Source organism: Sturnus vulgaris, chromosome 11, assembly GCF_052056855.1.
Source record: "Sturnus vulgaris isolate bStuVul1 chromosome 11, bStuVul1.hap1, whole genome shotgun sequence".
NCBI lineage: Eukaryota > Metazoa > Chordata > Aves > Passeriformes > Sturnidae > Sturnus > Sturnus vulgaris.
Genome location: NC_142253.1, coordinates 9,265,880 through 9,284,580, shown reverse-complemented (window position 1 = coordinate 9,284,580; position 18,701 = coordinate 9,265,880). Strand labels below are relative to the sequence as shown.

General features: G+C 43.2%; 1 protein-coding gene across 2 annotated transcripts in view; it reads left to right on the top strand.

Annotated features, from left to right (window-relative positions):
* The window catches only part of PLXNB1 (plexin B1), a 55,789-nt gene that overhangs the window by 8,996 nt on the left and 28,092 nt on the right, over positions 1-18,701 (top strand). For both annotated transcript variants that reach the window (XM_014872352.2, XM_014872316.2), the window contains exons 2-7: positions 7,529-8,672; positions 13,201-13,383; positions 13,788-13,916; positions 15,682-15,782; positions 16,284-16,416; positions 17,117-17,273. In XM_014872352.2, the coding sequence (XP_014727838.2) occupies positions 7,539-8,672; positions 13,201-13,383; positions 13,788-13,916; positions 15,682-15,782; positions 16,284-16,416; positions 17,117-17,273 (1,837 nt within the window). In that variant the 5' untranslated portion in view covers positions 7,529-7,538. The remainder of the gene's footprint in view (positions 1-7,528; positions 8,673-13,200; positions 13,384-13,787; positions 13,917-15,681; positions 15,783-16,283; positions 16,417-17,116; positions 17,274-18,701) is intronic.

The window sequence follows — 18,701 nt, the reverse complement described above, 5'->3', positions numbered from 1 at the left end:
CAGTGACAATGTCCCTGAGCTGACTTTGGAAAGTTGTAACTTTCGAGACTGCTCTCTTGTTTCTGCATTGTAAAATATCGTAGTATAACCATGCAACTCCATCAATAACTCCATGCTTTTCATCTTGACACTGTCATGTTTCAGACCTCTTGACTTTTCCATATCTTCCCCCCTGGTTGTTTCTTTGTCTGTCCAAAGTCCTGCTCAGCTTGATCTCTCCTTATATGGAAGCTGCTCCATGCTTTTGAACATCTTTGTTGTCCCTCTTGTTATTGTCTCCTTTTTCAGATGTGGGAATCAGAGCTGCCTTCAGCATTCGACAGCATAGTGGGGACATGTGTTTTCTTTCCTAATTACTGCAAAGGCTGTATTTGCCTTTTTGCTTGATAGTCAATACTGAACTGACCTATGAAGTTCTCAAAGCTTTTCTGAGTGATAACAGCTAGTTTTGATCCTATTATATTTATGTACTTAGAATATTTTTTGTTGGTTTTGGTATTTATTGACATTCTAAGATACTGTGTAGTTCCTTTAAAGTGCATGAGTTCTCTTTTTACAGTCTTCTCTGAATTTGATTGTAATTACTAATTTCCTTAATAATTAGAAATGACAAATTTTTACATATTCCTCTTCTCAGATCTTATGTGAATGTACTGAATAGTGCAGATTGCAGAATAAGTTCTTGGCAGATCTCACTGATAACCCACATCTGACAGGGGAACACCTGTCTTTTAACTACTTGCTAAATTATGATAGGGACTGTGCTTTTAATTCCACAATAGCTTAACTTTTTTTTGAAGAGTCCTAGCTGACAGTTCTTTTAAAATCAGTTTAGTTAATATTAACTAGATGAAAAATTCTCTTGGATCTCAGTTAAACAGAAATGGGAAATCTGCATTTGGAATTTCCTGGGTGCTGCAGGGGTTTCTCTCTGCTCCACATATTCATCTACACATATCTATATTTTGGGCAACAATTGGCTTCTTGAACTCTTACAAGCAAATTCATTTTTATGTGGAGTGATGGGCTTAGATTTATGTAGATTATCATAGAAACAGAGAATTTGCTCAGCAGAGCCAGTTGGATGACTAACTTCAGTGAGCCCTGTTTTCCTACCAGGGTTTTATTACAGCTGTAAACCTGTCTAGGCTCTTTGGATATACTCTAAGAGAATGGGACATTTTTTTCCTAACTAGTTTCTTTTTCCTTAATGGAAAGAATATTTAAGTCACTGATGGTATTTGTCCACATGCAAACATAACATGATGTGGCAGCTAGAAGATCAAGGCGTTCTTGGGTGGGTAAATGGAGAACTGGTGGGCTCAAACTGGGGAAAATAACATTTGCTCTGAGTGCAGTACTAGCCAAAGGAGTGGCTTGTCTGGGTCAGGTCCTGTCAAAAGGGAACGCTTATCCAGGTCAGGTAGCTAAAAAAGTAGAATGTTGACAAATTGGGCTGAACTCTGAGAGCTAGTAGAAAAATTAAGTATTTCTGACTGAAGAAGCTCAGACCATTTAATGTATCCATCCAAAGGATTATATGTGGCTGCAATCTGTGATTTGGGAAAGCTCAAAGCTGGCAGGATGTGTAAAGGAAGGATTGTATTATGCTTCGTCTACTTCTTAGGCATCTATTATTGTCTGCTGCTGCAGCTAGGGTTTCTGAGTAGGTGGACCTCTGTCAGAGTTAGAATAGCTGTCTTTATCTTCTTGCCCAAGGAGGATTAAGAAGGAGGATTAGTTTTCAAACTGTTCATGCAAAAAGTGACTAGAAGCTTCTTTGACTTGGAAGATTTTGTGACAAGTAAAGTTAGACGTTATGACAAGGCATTTTACTTGGGGTAAGGAACCCTCAGGCATCAGTTTGCTGGGTTAAGGTGGTAGTTTCTCTAACTTAGGAGCCCTAAGAAAAAATCCTGGTATCACTAGGAGACTTTAGTCAGGAGCTCATGGGCCAGAAAGGATGTTTAGTGGTGTTCTGTGGTTTGATTACACAGAAAGTTGGAGCAGATCCTAAAGGACTTTAATCTTCAAATGTGTAACACTGGCAGAACATTATCTTGTGGTTGTGTTAAGGTGCTGTGAAACTAACAGCTGGCTTGATTTCTCCTTTTAAAAATGCACATGCAACGTGGTCTTGAGTTCACATTGAGTTGGTGTTGAGAGGACAGGAAAGTGGACAAGTCAACCCTTGATTTGCAATGATAGAGTATATAGGAAGAAAGCTTCTTCAACAGTGAGCATCTTGTGGTTACTTTATATTCCTTATAAATGTTTGTGTAGTAGGTCTTGGTTTGTAAAAAGTTCACTATTTAACATTTTATTAATAATTTACACTTCATTGACCAGTTGAACTGGAAGCTTAGTGTTTATAACACATTTTCATCAGTGCAAGGGTGAAGTTTGGTTGTGCTAGAGCTGTTTAGAAGAAATACCTGTTTACTACCATCATTTAATTCCAGTATGGCTGAAATTAATATTTAGGTAGCCCCAGAGATGTAGAAGCACTTGCTGCAGTTTTTCCAAAGAGCAATACTCGAGCATTATTGAAGTATCACATAGTTGACAATATTTTGTGCGACATTCTTTTAGTATAACTTCAACCCCCATCCATTTCATTGTAATGTTCAGCAGTAACTATCAAGGGTTTAGAAAGCATAATTTTCCCAAGTATTTATCTAAGAATGCTCTTAATTCTGTAGTACAGAATTTCTGCCACCTTGCCATTTCACATTTGATATTGTCTTTACGGATTGGGCGGTTTTTATAAGTTATTTTGACCTCAGCTTTGGTGTTATTCACATCTGGTATAACAGAGCTCCCTTGTCTGTGCCAGCACTTCTCTGACAGGATTGCTTGGACTTGGAATTCTCCTTGGGGTCAATTTTACTTGGAAAATAGAGGTTTGTGTTCATCTCTGCTGAAGCTGCTTGCTGCAAGTCTTCTTAAACAACAGAGCAGGGAACTGGTCTGGTAGTAGTAAATAAGACTCAAAAAAGATTTATTTATTTAATGGGAATGCCGTCTTTCACAGCAGAAAACAGCAAGTCTCTGTTGAGCATATGAAGCTTAGAAGGGGACTATAATTCAGGGCTTTTGTGCAGAAAACATAGCAGTGGTCTTCCTGCTGCTGGGCCATTTGAATGTGCTGGAGCACAAGGGTCGTCGTGCAGCTGGAAGAATGGGGCTTTTAATTTTTAAATCTTTTAGTGCTCACACTGCGAGTTGGCTCTGCAAATGATATGGTGGAAATTGCAGGTGCAGATTTCAGAGACCTAATTTTTTTCCAAGGCTAATTCTGTTGGGTTTGGTGGTGAGTATGAAATCTAGCCTAGATTTCTAATCTAGAAGTTGGAACAGGAGCTGACCTCTCTATGTTTGGAGGATAGAATGTGGTATTAGGGAAATAATCTGCGAGGATTGGAATAATCTCTGTGTGTTGATACGCTGTTAAAATGTGCCCAAATGAATTCTGGGTTTGTTTCTTTAATAAATAAGTAAAGTTTCTCAGAGGGATACGTGAGGTCAGAGAGGTAAAAATAATGCTACAGGGTCTTACTTCAAATTTTAAGTAACAAAAAAGTGCCATTGCTTTAATGTTACTGGTTGTTGTTACGTGGCTGTGATATAAATATTCTGTGGCAGAATTGACTAATCCTCCAGCCCTTCTGTTGTGATCCAGATTAAATAAATGAAACTCAGCAGTATTATTTGGATATTAATATTTTGTGGTGAGTTAGAGGCAATGTTCAGAGTATTGTCTGGAGTATTTTCCTATTTAACGAGAATTCATCCAAAAAAAGGGATATTTAAAAAGAATCTTTAAACCTTGGCAATTGCGTTCAGAATTAATTAAAGGCTACACACTTTTAGTGCAATCTGTCTGCAACAGCTGTGTGATACACTAGCAGTGAGCACAGGAAGCAGAATGGTTCAGTAAATCCATAAAGAGCTCCGTAGTGTAGCCTGTCATGAAACCATCAGATTTAAATGTAGGTTATCCTCCTCCTTCCTGTCCTCCCGGAGAGGTTGTGATGGGCTTAACTGAAAGGCAAGCATAAAAAAGGCAGTGATGCCTGTGCTTGAGAAACAACTTGGAAAATGGAATAAAAGACTCTGCTGGGGTTATTTTCCCCTCTATTCTCTTGTACGGTGCAAATGCTTCTATACTGATAGCCACACAGTCATGCTCATTTCTAATGTATGTTTACTCACCTAGCAATAAATACAAGTTCATTTGCTAATGGGTCTGTAGTAAAGAGCAACAAAGAGCATTATATTCAGTGTTTATCTATTGTGCAGGGTGATTAGAACCAGAACATGCTGTACTACCGTTTGGGTTTGTTTGCTCTGTTCTCACAGTCATGAGGACCAGACAGTAGTTTCTTACCTGGATCACATTTAAGGATTAGCTCTAAACAAAGTGACTTTCAGGGGGATATTGGTGACTGAAAAAAGAGTAGCTATATGTTAGAGCCTTGACCACAGCAAGATCTGATTATAGTCTGTTGGAATTAAAGACTAGTTGATTTTCCAACCTCTTTCCAGCAGAGGTGCTCCAATGGGTAAAATGCTTTCAGTGAGATATTTGGGGTAGGTTCAAATACAGATCGATGAGCTTGTAACAAGATCCATGTTGCTGGAGTAGTGTCATGTGCTGGGCTTTGAGCTGAAGTATTGGTTAGTTCTACCCTGGTGGTTGCCTCTGGGGCTCTGTGGGACACAGAGCAGAGTCATGCAGCTTGTAGGCATAACCTCTAGCCAGAAAGCCACTGTTTCCAGAATCCATAAATCCTGGAGACACATGCCAATTTTACTGTGTAAGTGCTGGCAGAGGAAGGTTGCATTAGCTGAAAAGAAGATTACAGATTCCTCAGAGTGGTGTAGTATAATGACGTCTTGTGATTCTCAGCTGCTTCCAGATCAAAGATCCTCTTCTCCATGTCATTGTTTCTGCTCACAACATAGTCAAGCTCCTGCTGTTGGATGGCCATTAGCCTATTGTTTTGTTTGCAGCATTTTCAGCTTTGAAACTGAGGAGACTCCAGACAGTCGCACAAGCCATTGTGACATCTGCATGATGGCAGTGCAGAGGTACAGAGATAGCTGTGTGGTTAAGGGGTTCCTTAAATCAAGTTCTTTCCAATAGCAATAGTGAAAAAGCATTGAAAATAACTGACATGTGGGAATTGGAGCAAAATCTTTTCTGCTGATGTAAACCTGAGAGGATAGAGTCGAATGAGATCTCCTTTCTTCAGTCTGTCTGTATCTCCTTGCTGGCTTTTCCCATGTTACATCTCCCACACAATGAGAGTTTCTCTCAGGTGCTACAATGCATTCACTTACCACCCTGGAAAAGAGACTGCTAGGGTAGTTCAGGGCTGTTTGCCAGTCTGGGTGAAGCAGAGTGTGTTCATGGCTCTGAAGCAGAAAGCACTAAGTGTCCATTATCAGGGCAAACAAAAACCCCAGTGTGCACGTAGCCTAAACACGGCGCTGGTGTGGTGTGAATCAGTGGCTGTGTGCTCTGGGGGAAAGCTGCCAGCCCAGAGCCGGCATTCCTGAGCCTGGCCATATCCTGACAGTGCTGCCTACTTACCTACAAGAACCGTGTGAAGTGGAGCATTTCCAGAGCTTCACAAAGCCTATATTTAATAAAGTCTTGTTTTTATAATACCTTCCATCCGCTGGATTTCACAAGTAAACTAATCCTCTCAACTGGTCTTTAGGTAGAGCAAAGATGCCAGTTTTACTGACAAAGGAGCTGGAAAGCAGACTTCTGTGGGGTTTTTTCTGCAATAGCAAGGAAATAGAAGATGGATCTATAGTCTTACAGCTACTGTTCTCAGCATTGCTACTGTGTTTTCTGCACATTGTGTGCTGGGCATTGTATAGAATGAGTGTAAGACAGTTTTTGGATTGAGAAGTTTGCGACCTGAATTGGTGAAGTTCTGCAGTAAGTGCTGGGGTAGTTTACTCTTTAAATGCTGCAGATCTTTTCTGTTCTGTGCTTTAAGCACTTCTCAGCGTAAAGCACTCTCAGCTTACCACGAAGACCCAAGAGGGCTGATGCCCTAGGAGGGAAGTGATGATAGTTTTCTTAACTTTAACTACAAAATTAATATCACCCCTGAGGAGCTGAGTTGCCAAAATGAGCACAGCAGATTACAGGCCAGTTCTGGAGGAGATACTGTACTCATCAACTCCGTGGAGCCTCTGACCCAACTTGGCAGCTGTGTAGCTCTATGCAGCTTTGATACCCTGTCTGCAAGAGGGAGGGAGGGGAGGAAGGAAGTAGATTCACAGCTGCATCACCACCTACTTCTCAATTTAAATGAGGTGGTGCTCATAGTAAATTATTGAGTACTTGCAGCTGTTTCCCTTTCTCCATGGGGAAAGCATTAATCTAAATGTTGTGGGTACTTATTACTGCATTTCCACCGTGCTGTGAGGTTCCCCATGTTGTCCAGAGCAGCTGCTCCTATCCGTGGCATGGCTTGAGTGGATCACAGTAGGTTTCAAAAGGAGTTGGTCTAAATATCCTCTAGAGAGGAGTTGAACAGGTCTGATGGTTCCCTGGGTCTGTCCAACATCCACCCTGCCTGGACTTGCTTGCACTTTGAGACACGGGAGAGGGAAGGAATGGAGCATTGTCCACAAAACAGGCACGTTTAAATCACATTTCACAGTATTAGGAGAAGTGCTGTGGGGAAATGAGTGCCAGTAAGAGATTTCTACCCCAGAGAGTGCAGTAACAGGTGAACAGGTAAAGATGGTCTGTCCCTCACGTGGATGTGCTGTGTAGCTTCCCAAGGAGACGGGATCCTACAGAGTCTGGCTTGGCAGGACTGGAGGCAGACTGGTAGCCCTGGGGAGAGGCTGGGAGCTGATGTGACTGATACTCCAGAGGCCTCATCCTGGCACCCAGGTTCTGCTTGGGTGGGTGATGCTCAGTGGCAGAGATGGCATGAGAAGGTTTCTTTTGAAGCGTGAGTGGAACAGCCTTAGACTCACAAGAGGCTGTTGATAGCCATAAGTGATAACAAAAGAGAGGGTTTAATTATGATATCTAGATCAAATACAGGGTGAAGGGCTTATAAGTTTGCTCTACATTGGATCTCAGCTGCAGTTTATTTAAACAATGGTCCTGCAGGTTGTGTTTGTCTTAGCAGTTTGTTTTGCTGTGGTGTTGCTCATTAACACCATATGCAATGTACTGGCTCCTATGAAAATTTGGTCCTGTCCTGGAGAACTTCCAATACAGCATCATAGCTCAGCTGTACAGGAGTTGCGTTAAATGTGGATTTTTCTGATGTTACAAGAGTAGTGATCAGCTTCAATGTTGTATTTACTTGCAGTATTGCACCTTCTCCTGAGAGTGCTGCACCTGTCATCTGGATGTGTAGATGACTGAATTAAATCTGTGGTACTCCTGAAGGCCTCTTGCTGTGGGTGCTATTGAAGGATTTTGAGTGTTAACCTTTACTCTTGGCTCCAAGGAATTATAATAGCCTTTCCTCTCTTGCAGAGTGTTTACCATGCCTCTGGGAACATTCTTTCTTCCTGTTCTCTGTTTCTTGGGAGCATCAATTCCACGGGGACTGCAGTATGTCACATTCTCACACAATGCTACAAAATTCCTCCACCTGTCCATGGACTTGGAATCTGGGACCATTTACTTGGGGGCCACCAACTTCCTCTTTCAGCTGACATCTGACCTGCTGTTGGAGAACACGGTTCAGACTGGACCAGTTCTGGACAGTAAGGATTGCCTCCCCCCGGTCTCAAAGCTGGAGTGCCCTCAGGCACACCACACTGACAATCACAACAAGCTGCTGCTGGTGAACACTGTGCAGAAGGAGCTGATTGTGTGTGGCAGTGTCCACCAGGGAATCTGTGAGAAGAGGAGCCTGGCGTCCATCGACCACGTCTTGTTCCGCCCAGAGAGCCCTGGTGACACTCAGTACGTTGCTGCCAATGATCCCAATATCACCACTGTGGGACTCATCGCCTACTCGAAGGATGAGGTGCCCTTGCTGTTTGTGGGACGAGGGTACACCAGCCGAGGAGTGGGAGGAGGGATTCCTCCCATCACAACCCGGAATCTCAGGGCCCACGGAGGGGATATTCAAGCAACTGACTCTCACTCCATTTTCTCCTATGAAGAAACAGCAAAACTGGCTGTGGGCCGGCTGTCAGAGTACAACCACCATTTCATTAAATCCTTCACTTACCGCTCCAGTGTGTATTTCCTCTTCTACCGACGGGACCTCAAATCCCAATCGCGGGAGTACAAGACCTACATCTCGCGTATCTGCCTGGATGACTCCCACTATTACTCGTACGTGGAGTTACCTCTGCTCTGCCAGAGCAAAGCCAACACTTACAGCCTCTTGCAAGCAGCCTATGTCACCCAGCCGGGAAGGGAGCTGGCCCAGGGGCAGCTGGACACCAAGGGGGAAGTGCTGTTTGCAGCTTTCTCTGCCTGGCAGGCTTCTTCTGGAAAACTGAGCGAGGAGTCTGCACTCTGTGTCTATGCCATGGAGGAGGTGGATCGCCTGACCAACTGGACTAGGGATGTTTGCTACATGAGAGATGGGAAGTCAGAAGAAGGGACTGAAGTGGCATATATTGAATATGATGTCAGTTCCAACTGTGTCCAGCTGCCAGCGGTAAGTGGCTTTGCACTTTTGAGCAGCCTGCAGTGTGTTCTTGTGTTGTTCCTGAAGTTATCTTGCTTACACAGATGGTTGTTGAAATCTGGGTTAAAAGCCTTTGGGCTCAGTCTGTTGTATCCCACATGGGCAGGATTCCTTGCAGAGGGAGAGGAACTGTATGTGGCAGTGGGAAGAGCATCTGGTGTGACCTGGCCCTGAGGCCTGTCCTGTGGCAATACCAGGCAAGAACACTGAAGCTGCTCTTCAAGTCGTTCTTTATCTGTGTCATCTCCTGCTTTGCACTGCAGGGAGGGAGAGGAGCATGTGTACGTGCTCCTGGGTGTTGGGAAGGGAATTTTAGGGGTGTGCTGGGTCTCTGTTGCTTATGGTGAAGTGCACCTCACAACAGCTTCCTGCAAGGGCACTTAGGAACAAAAAGGAACATTAGCAAAACCAAGTGTCAACAAAGATGTTCTAAACCCTCCTGGATGTGTTCCTGTGTAACAGGTTTTAAGTGACCCTGCTTTGGCAGAGGGGTTGGACTAGATGGTCTCCATAAATCCCTTCCAACCTTAATGATATTGTGATTCTGTGGAAATCGCAGTTTGTTACAGACTGCTTTAGTCCTGCAGAATTTTTTTGGGCACAAGAAGGACCTTTTCCTGAGATGTCTCTTTTTCTCCAGAGCTGTAAGAGGTCATAATCCTTTAAGTTCAGTGACAAAAGCATGATGGGATGTTGCAGGATAAAAATATGTCCTAAAGTGGCTGTGACCCTGAATTCTCACTGTCTGGCAGCCACACTGGCTGCAAAATCAGGAACAGTGATACAAACACAGGGCAGCAGCACTCTCCTGGGTGCAGTGTCCTGGTATAAGGCTCTATGACTATGAGCACCCTGTTTGCACCAAGGGTATTTCAGGTCCTTAGAGCAGTATGTTATCTTGTGTCTTCCCTCTACAGAACAGGCTGTCCAGAGAATTGCTTCTTCCCAGCCTGGTGCTGTAAAAAGCAAAGTGGTACCACAGAGCTTTAGAAGTTTCTGGGGTTGGGTATGTGGTTCAAAACCAGTCTTAAAATTATGGTTTTCCTTTCAGTAGCTAAAGCTGACTGTAGAGTACTTGTGGGACAAGGGAAGGGTAAAGAGCAGACTTGGAGCATGATGAGTGTAAGGGTAGGAGGAGTATGTAAGAGCTGGGAAGCAGGAGACTGCCCAGCTTGATGTCCTGCTATCACTGTATTTTGTAGGCATGCCCCATGAGTCCTTGGAAAGGCCACATGGAAGGACTTGTCACAAGTGATTTTTAGGGGAGCATAAGGGAGCTAAATGTCAAACAGGTTTAAGCAGATGAGAAAAATCCTTCCTTCAAAATGATATAGAGTACCCTTATACCATTTGATCCAATGGAGAAGTGGATTCACAGGGTGGGAGAAAAAAGCAGTTTCTCTCTGTGATTCCTGGTGCACTATCACAGGGTCCCAGCTGGATGGTTTGGCTTTAGTGGGCTGACCATAGGGTGGTGTCTTATTAACAAGTGTGTCCAATGATATGTAAATGTCCTAACAAACCTGATCCTCTGCCATTCAGCACACGGTAGCGGTTGTCGTTCAAATTGTATCTAACATCGTGTAAAGGTCTGTGCCAACTCCTGCCTGCTCCAGTCAGGGCTGAGTGGAAGTGGCTGTCAATGGACATTTTATGCAGGAGCAGTTTTAACTCGTTTTCAGTGGTGGCAGCTTGTGCTGGATGTAAGGATAATGCTAATTGAGTTCACATTTTTCTGCCTCCAAACCAACTAGCGCGTAAGGTATGACCTTTTCCTTAGTTAGCTCTGCCTCCAGGTTTCAGCCCAAAAAGGGAAGCTAAAATTGAGTTTTACAGTTCAATACAATCTCTTCAAGTGGGAGAAAAAGCCCCCAGCTGGTTTTTCTAAGCATTTCAGACCCAGTTCATTTGTTCAGTTTGCTGGAGATTCATTAGTTCTGAGATGCAGGAGGCTATGTAGATGCTGTTTAGTGACTTGAGAAATTGGAAGTGTGAAACGTGTTTCTACAAGGCTTGGAAAGGCTCTGTGTCTTCTGTGGGTGTAGTTTTCAAGGCACGTATCTTGTCCTTTTGTTTTTAGTCTTCTTCATGCATGGATATAGCTTGTCCTATTGTTGTTGCCTACCTGTGCAGACAGGATACACTCAGCCGAATTCACAGCAGCAGCTGCTGCATTTCATTAAGACACTGGGTGATCCCTCAAGTGCATTTTCTGCAATGTTGCCAAGATGTTATTCATTGCAAGCAATTCAAACGGCTTCTATGTAAATTTATATGAGTACTTTATGCAGACAGCCCCTGCGAGGCCATGGCTGGGCTGTGCCAGTGCTGGGAGAGCTTGGGTTTTTTAGGTCACGTTGGTTTATGGTAGATAAATGTTCTGTGTGAAGTGACTCGCCCTTGGCATCACAAATAGGCAACAGCAGTGCTGAGCACAACTGACTTACAAATATTTCTGACTTGTATGTGGACTTTTTTTAAGCAGTCTTTGAAAAATCAGCCAGTAGTGAGGTCATTAGGCTCCAGAATTTGTACAAAAGTTGCAAAAGATATCTAGAATCCTGTTCAAAATAAGCACTTAATGCTTTGAAGCATGGAATTTTGGCCTGCTTCCTAATAAATCTTACAGGAATTGAATAGCTGGAGAAATAGAAATCTTTAAGTTACAAGATGATGATTGGAAGCTTAAAAATCAAACAACGGGTGGTAAGAAAAACGTATGCCACCAAAACTGAATGATGGTTTAGAGGATGGTAAAAACTAGCAATTATTAAAAGCTATAACCTCCTCAGACTTTGTCAGAACCTTGTACCAAGTGTGCAGAAAAATTATTGAATTAATATTTGAAAGAAAAACAATAAAGCACTGGACTGAAAACAGTGCTAGTCTGACTGGCATGGTTTTTAATGGAACTGCTGTGTCAAGCCTTGCTTTCCTTCTAAGATAACAATACATTTGAGAAGGGAACAGAGCTGAGCAGGTTAAGTATATTTTGCTGAGGAATTTCCTTAGACCTTACCAAAAGCTGCTGATTACTTCTAGTTTCTCCAAGAAGCAGTCAAGTATTTAAAAAACAAACAAAGCCAACAACAACACAAACATACCGGGAAAAAAAAAAAAGAGAGAGAGAGAGAAAGGGGAGGAGAGGGGAGAAAGGGCCAGGTTTTCCACGGGATCAGTGAGTGGAGATAAGCAGAAGCCTCAGGAATGCCATGATGTGCTGTTATCATGGATCTCTGACGGGGGCAGCTCCATTGCCTGGTGCCGGTTGGTACCGCGCAGCCTGAGCTGCCAAATGCAAAGCCACAGACATCAGACAGAAGGAATACATAACCCTGCTCACAAGGAGTCTAAATTGAATTGCCTGAGGCGAGAGAGAGAGCTGGAGTCAGTATGGACTGCACGGTTAATGTGCTGCTCCACGCTCAGCTTTGTCAGAGTAATTAGTCAGGGGCTGGAGAGGAGAGTGAAAACATTATCCACAAGGGATTTCGTGATGAAAACCTTGAATTTACACAAGCTACATTGTTTGAAGACAAGCCAGTGATCAATTAAAAAATGGTGTTTTAGATATTAATTGTTTGGTGAATAACCCTGCATTCAGTCTCCAAAAGGATACTGTAAAATTGAAATGGACATGGAACAAGGCACCAAGAAAGATATAAAGCAACAGAGGAGCTATCCTAGACAAGACTGAGTTTGTTACTTTGGAAAAAGATGAATCATAATGGGATATCTTTTCTCTGCACATAACAAATAGTAAATAAGTTGGCAGCTTTTATTGTTCCTCTTTAGAATGCAGTAAGTGAAGGTTTGGTGGCACTGGGAGGGAACTAACTGGAACAGAAGAGTGACTGTTTCTGCACAGAGCAGTGGAGTTAATGTTCAGAGCTCTCACAAGAATTAGGAGGATTGAAGCATTGTGCAATGATGTCTCTTGTATGTGCTCTTTGATTCCTAAGTGCAGTTAGTAAGCTGTTAGTAAGGCTTGTGTCCTACCCTGTGTTTATGTATGTCCTGATGCATTGGGATTAGGACAGGCTTAGAACTTAACTTGTAGGTGTTACAGCAAAACCATGCAAATTACTTGAGGTGAAACTTGTCACAAGGTGGCTTTGCACTGGAAACAGAAATTCTCTTATTTTTCCTTTGTTCAAAAAACACAATATATCTTCCCCAAAGCAGTATCATGGCAGTGTGTAACAGCAGTGTTTTTTGGAAAACTTGAGAGAGTTCAGTGTATTTCATTACTGACACTGAATGAACTGGCTGAAATGTCTGCAGGATTCTGTGAGACTACAGACAGCTGACATACCTAAACTAATTATTAAAATATAGGTGGTTTTGCCCTCAGTAAAAAAAGCTTAGAGGAGCTAAAGCTGAATTTACTGCTGGGGAATTGGGTAGAAGGGAATGGTGGGAGGTGTTAAATGTGCCAATGTTATTTGTACCCATTTTTTGGTACTGATTTCCCTGTTCTTTTCACTCCTCCAAAAAGGACACCCTGTATGCCTACCCCTGTGGCTCTGACCACACTCCCAGCCCTATGGCCAGCCGGGTTCCCTTGGAAGCAGCCCCACTCCTGGAGAAAACTGAGGCTCGTCTGACAGCAGTGGCAGTGAATGTGGAAGATGGCCACACCATTGCTTTTCTGGGAGACAGCAGAGGAAGGCTGCACAAGGTATGATCTGCACACAGCAAAAAAGATAAAACTAACCAAGGATGCTCAGGTAGAAGGGGAAAAAGGTGTTTTTTTCTTGGGGAATTGGGTTCCTACTAAAGATTGTTATTATCAGTCTCTTCTCACCCTGTACTGCCTGTGGAAAATATGAATGCCCCAAATGTGGCCATGTTGCCTTTGGTTACATCTGCACTGAACCAGCAGCAGGGCTGGTGCATCCTACGTGGTTGCACAGGTATTTCTGGGCATATGCTTTGTGTGGCTGAAGTCACTGCACCGAGGTTCTGGTGGGAGGTTCAAATCCTTGCACACAGCAGTGGCTCCATCTTGCTCCTGTTGTAGAATGGGTGTCCCCAGCTCCTGTGGTGGTGCTTTGCCTGCTCACAACTGTGACTCTCTTGCAGGTGTACTTGGGAGCCCAGGGAGAGGCACACACCTACACGTCGGTATCTATCCAGGTGAACAGCATGGTGAGTGGGGACCTGCTGTTCGACCAGTTGCAGGAGCACCTCTTTGTCATGACCCAGTCAATGGTAAGAGCAATACAATCCCTTCCACAGAGGAGTTGAAAGCACTAGATGTCCAGACAAACTGCTCACAGGGGAGGGGGAGGCAGGGAAACTGCACCTGGCTAAGCCAGTGCTGGGCAGCAGCTGCCTGCCAGTCTTCTTGCATGAACAGGGACTGACCTTTCCCAAAAGCATGGAGAAAGCCCTGTTGCCCTAATCCATGGCTTGTTTGTGTGTGCATTTTCTGAAGTCTGTCAGGCTGTATCAACAGTGATGGAGGAATGTGAACTGCAGGCTGTAAAAAGCTGCTCTGCTGGCATGAATACAAGGGACCACCAATTCCTGGGTGCCACTGTGTTGAGCAGGAACTGTTTGGACAACAGTTTGCATCTCCATTTGAGCAGAAGAAAGCCTCTGGGTTCGCATGTGAACCATCTTAGTTTTGCAGGAGATTGAAAAGAGAAAAGAGAGATTTTGTTTAATCAAAGTGTAGCACTTCTGGTTTTAATCAGTTAAAAGATCAAGCTGTTCTTCTGTAACCTACAAAAAGCAGAAATGTGTGGGAAATGCCTTCAGATAGCAGAGGTGTTCTCTGACCAGGGATATAATAACAGTCTTGCAGATAAAATCAAGCTGTGGAAGGACTTACGTGAGGCACCTTTTCTTTTTACGCCTGCTTTCTGTAATTCTGTTTGTGCAGTTGGAGGAGAAGAGGCATTGCAGTGCCTCAGGCTTTTGGGATATTGGTGTCTGCTGAGTAGGAAATCCAGCCATGGATACTTTATTTGAGAGGATTTGTACCACCACTCATATCAGCTCCTTGAGCTGGAAAGAAAAGGATCCTCCTAGTAAAGGAAAAGCAGTCCTTGAGTTACTCTGAAGAAAAGAACAAATAAAAATTGAGAGCCACTGCTTCCCTTCACTCCCCCAGTGCACTTTGAGATACTTGTAAAATTTGTTACACTTCAAAGCAGGAGTTGAAATCTGTGAGTGGAAGAAGATTAGGGAAATCTGAAATATATCCTTAACAGTAATTGTTCTGTCAATTAAAAGATGCAAATTACATCATGTACTTAGCTAAAGTAATAGGTCTGGGATTAGAAGTTGGTATTTCAAAGTAGCTGACAGTAGTAGCTGAAGTGTAGTAGCAGATTAAAGAGGGCAAGAGGCTGAAATCAGCAAGAATGGTAAGTTAAAGCATAAGAATTTTGCAAGTAAAATTTACCCCGAGATGGCAGAAAGTTGTTCCACATTGATCAAAGCTTCAGGGTCTACTTTCAGTCAAAATGATAATTTTGCCAGGTAGAGGTGGGCAATAGTGCAGATGGATTCAGAGACCTCAGCTGTAGCTTCTGTCTCCAGCTTCAGTCACCTTTGTGACTGAAGAGATGATCTCACATGACAGAGTCCAGAAAAGCAAAAGAGTGAATGATATTCAGTTGGCTATTCTGTAATTCACTTTGTTAAAATGCAGTTTTATGACTAAATAAAATTTCCTCCTTGCAGAACGTGTTGCAGAATAACCAGTGAATAGCAGTACAGTTTCCTTGCCTCAGTGCCTCTCTGATGTTTAGATGTCCTTCACTAATATGTGAAATGGCCATTCAGATGGGCTCTGGAAACTTATTCCTTTTTTCTTTGTCTTTATGAGAGGATAAACTGAGGATCAAAAAGTTGTTTTGATGAGCATGCAGATGATGGGACTTGCTAGTTAGGCATAAGAAGCCAATGATCTGGGAGATTTGTTGTGTGTGCTGTGTTTCCCACTTCTCATTTCGTTTTCTGACAGGTGGTAAAGGTTCCCATAACAGAATGTTCCCTGTACTTGGACTGTGAGTCCTGTCTGGCACTGAAAGATCCCTATTGTGGCTGGTGTGTCCTTCAAGGAAGGTAAGATAGATCCCTGTTCACCTGTAAGGATTTTGGAGGGACAGTGCCTAGGGATTGTCACTGCTTACTCTCTTCCTTATATCCGTGTCTGGATTTAGTTTATTTTTAGTTCCTTTATGGGATATTTGGTCTAACTTACCGTTGCTCTCTCTGCTTCCCTAAAACACTGCCAGCAGCAATAGCAGTTCCACACAGGGGCATCTTTCCATTGCCTTTTGGGTCTTCAATGAGACATGGTTTATTCCAGTGTCTGTCTGCCTGCTGGCTCTGCTTCCCTGTAGAAACTAGTTCATGACCCGTGAAGCCCAAGGAGTGCCTATCCATCTATAATTTCACAACAGTTCATCTTACTTTTGAAGGTGGTGAGAGGCTGGGACTTCAGTGTCTGGTGTAGCAGCTTCCCCAAGACTAGCAAGGCTTGAGACAGCCAGTGTCTGCTTGGAAGCCAAACACAAACTGCTGCTCAGGTCTCTCACAGGGCTTCTTGCTGCTTCCCTGCAGGTGCAGCCGTCGCTCCGAGTGCTTGCGGTCCAGGTTGAGTGAGCAGTGGCTCTGGAGCTTTAACTCTACACAGCAGTGTCTGTCTGTCCAGTCACTAACTCCAGCCAACATCAGCAGAGAGGAAAAGAGAAATGTGAGTGGTGGTGATCCTCTGATGATGATGCTCAAGCTTATAGAAAGGCCTCTGCAAACTAAAGAGTCATAAGTTTTTCTGTTGCTTTCACTGGGGTGCTGAAACACTGAACCTTCAGACACGTTGTCTGCCTCACATGAGGGACTTATCTCTTGGTACAGCCAAGCTGTTAATTCAGTTGTTCGGTTGTTTCTTTGTTTTCCCTAAAACTAAATGTCCTTGCCTGCAAAGAGTTACTGGGTATTCTGGAGTATATGATGCCTGCTTGGATGGGGACACTCCTAGTTTTAGTATCTATAAGGTGCCTCTGTCTGCTTTCAGTGTTTCTGTCACCTGCTGTCAGGAAGGCCTGAAAGGAGTTGCCCAAAATTACAGCTCCTGTCTGGCATGTGATAGCTGGCAGTAAAGCTAAGAAAGTGCTGGAATGATTTGAAGTCTGTCATTGTGTCAGGAGGTGGCAAGAACCTGTCTTCTTCTAGAGGCTTGGGCAATGGGGGAAGTTGTCAGTTGCTGGAGGGGTGCCAAGTTCAGTTCAGGAATGGCAAGAGATGATGAATGGAATAGTCAGTCTTAGGAGACATTATAGGAAAATGAGTGTTTTTGTAGATAACTACTTTATGGGGTTCTTCCTTTAAAAAAATAACCAAAAAATTATATTAAATGAAGGCAAATTATTTACTGGATATTATTGAACTGACAGATATTCCTGGCCATCTCTGACTTACCTTCTCTGCGTGAGGAAGAATTTTACTCGTGCTATTTCGAAGATTACGAAAGCCCAGCAGTTCTGACAGAGTCAGGAATCATGTGTCCTTCTCCAGATCCCAGCCAAGCACCAGCTTTGCCAACAGGAACAGGTTAGTGAAATGCTTTAAATGGAGCATGATAGCTCTGATAACATTGTTGGGAGAAAGTATGTTGTAGGTCGTCGTGTTGCCAGGATTAACAGCCATGAATGTATGTGGACTGTCAGCAGGTGTTCATTTCATTCCTCATAATATCTGTTTGCTTTCTACTTGTGTCACACACATCCTGTGCTGTTTTGGGCTGTTGCCAAATTCCAATGCCAAATTCTGATGGTTGGAAAGGAGATCCTGTTTGAAGGGTTGTATGTAAATCTGAATGTGATCTGAAATGCTATCTAGAGAGCTTTTGGCAGCTTTTTCATAAATCTGGGGAGAAAATGCTCATAAATATTGCTTTATTATTAAAACCAAACAAAACGCAGCTTTCTCAAAATCCATGTTGTAGGAGAAGGAAGTACATGTATGGAAAGGAGAGACCTATGGTCCTTAAAGATAGAAATAAATCTGCAATGCAGCGTAACCTCAGAAAATACAGTCAGCCTGTGAACAATAGCTGGCTGAGTATTACTGATTGGCCACTCTAAAGAACTTGGAAAGTTCTCAGTTTGTTTTCTTTGCATTGGATTTTACCCAGCCTGTCAGTGTGAGCTCTGATGAGCTGATCTCTTCAAAGAGGTTGTTCATCTGAAGTAAAAGGCAGGTGTCCATTGGGACATATTCCACACCATTCATCTAAATAGCTAAATGGATTTTTCTGTGCAAGTATGCAGCTGCTGATGGGTATAAAGCAATCTCCATGGACATAACATGACACCAGAAATCAGCTAACATGCTCATTCAATCTCAAACTGCTTCATTTTCAATATTATTTGCAGTATTTTAATATCTGGCTTTCACACTGCTTTAATCTGGAACAAACCTACCAGGTGTCCATTCAGGGTGGTCAGGCAAAGAAGGAAGAGGGCTTCATGCACCACCACTGCAAGCAGAGTGGGCAGGATTTGCTTCTCTGTTTAGTTGTATGGGCCTGAATTTAAACACAGTTGTGAAAAATCAGTGTAGATAAAGCCACAGTCTAGTTCTTATTGTTCTAGGCTTCAGATATTCTTATCAAATCCTTTGTAAGTCAGTCTTGCTTTTATTCCAAGATGCCTTACTCACATTACGTTCATATTGTGTCTGAGACTTATCAAGTGTCTCCTGCTCTGCAGCATAAACTTGCTCGTGGATGGTTTCTCTCTGTTTGATCTATTTGTGTTGTCCTTTTGCTTCCGCAGTGCTTCTCCCACTCAATGAGCTATGGCCAGGTGTTCCTAGCACAGAGTTTTGCTGTTTAACTGTGCCAGCTTCTTCTTCATGTTCTCTTGTTCCTCAGACTTCCTCTCTCCTTGACTGTATTGTTATTCCCTCTCTGCATGGCTTCTGTACTCTGCTAAGATGGATTTGAAGCTAGTAACCAGATTCATACACTGTTTTCTA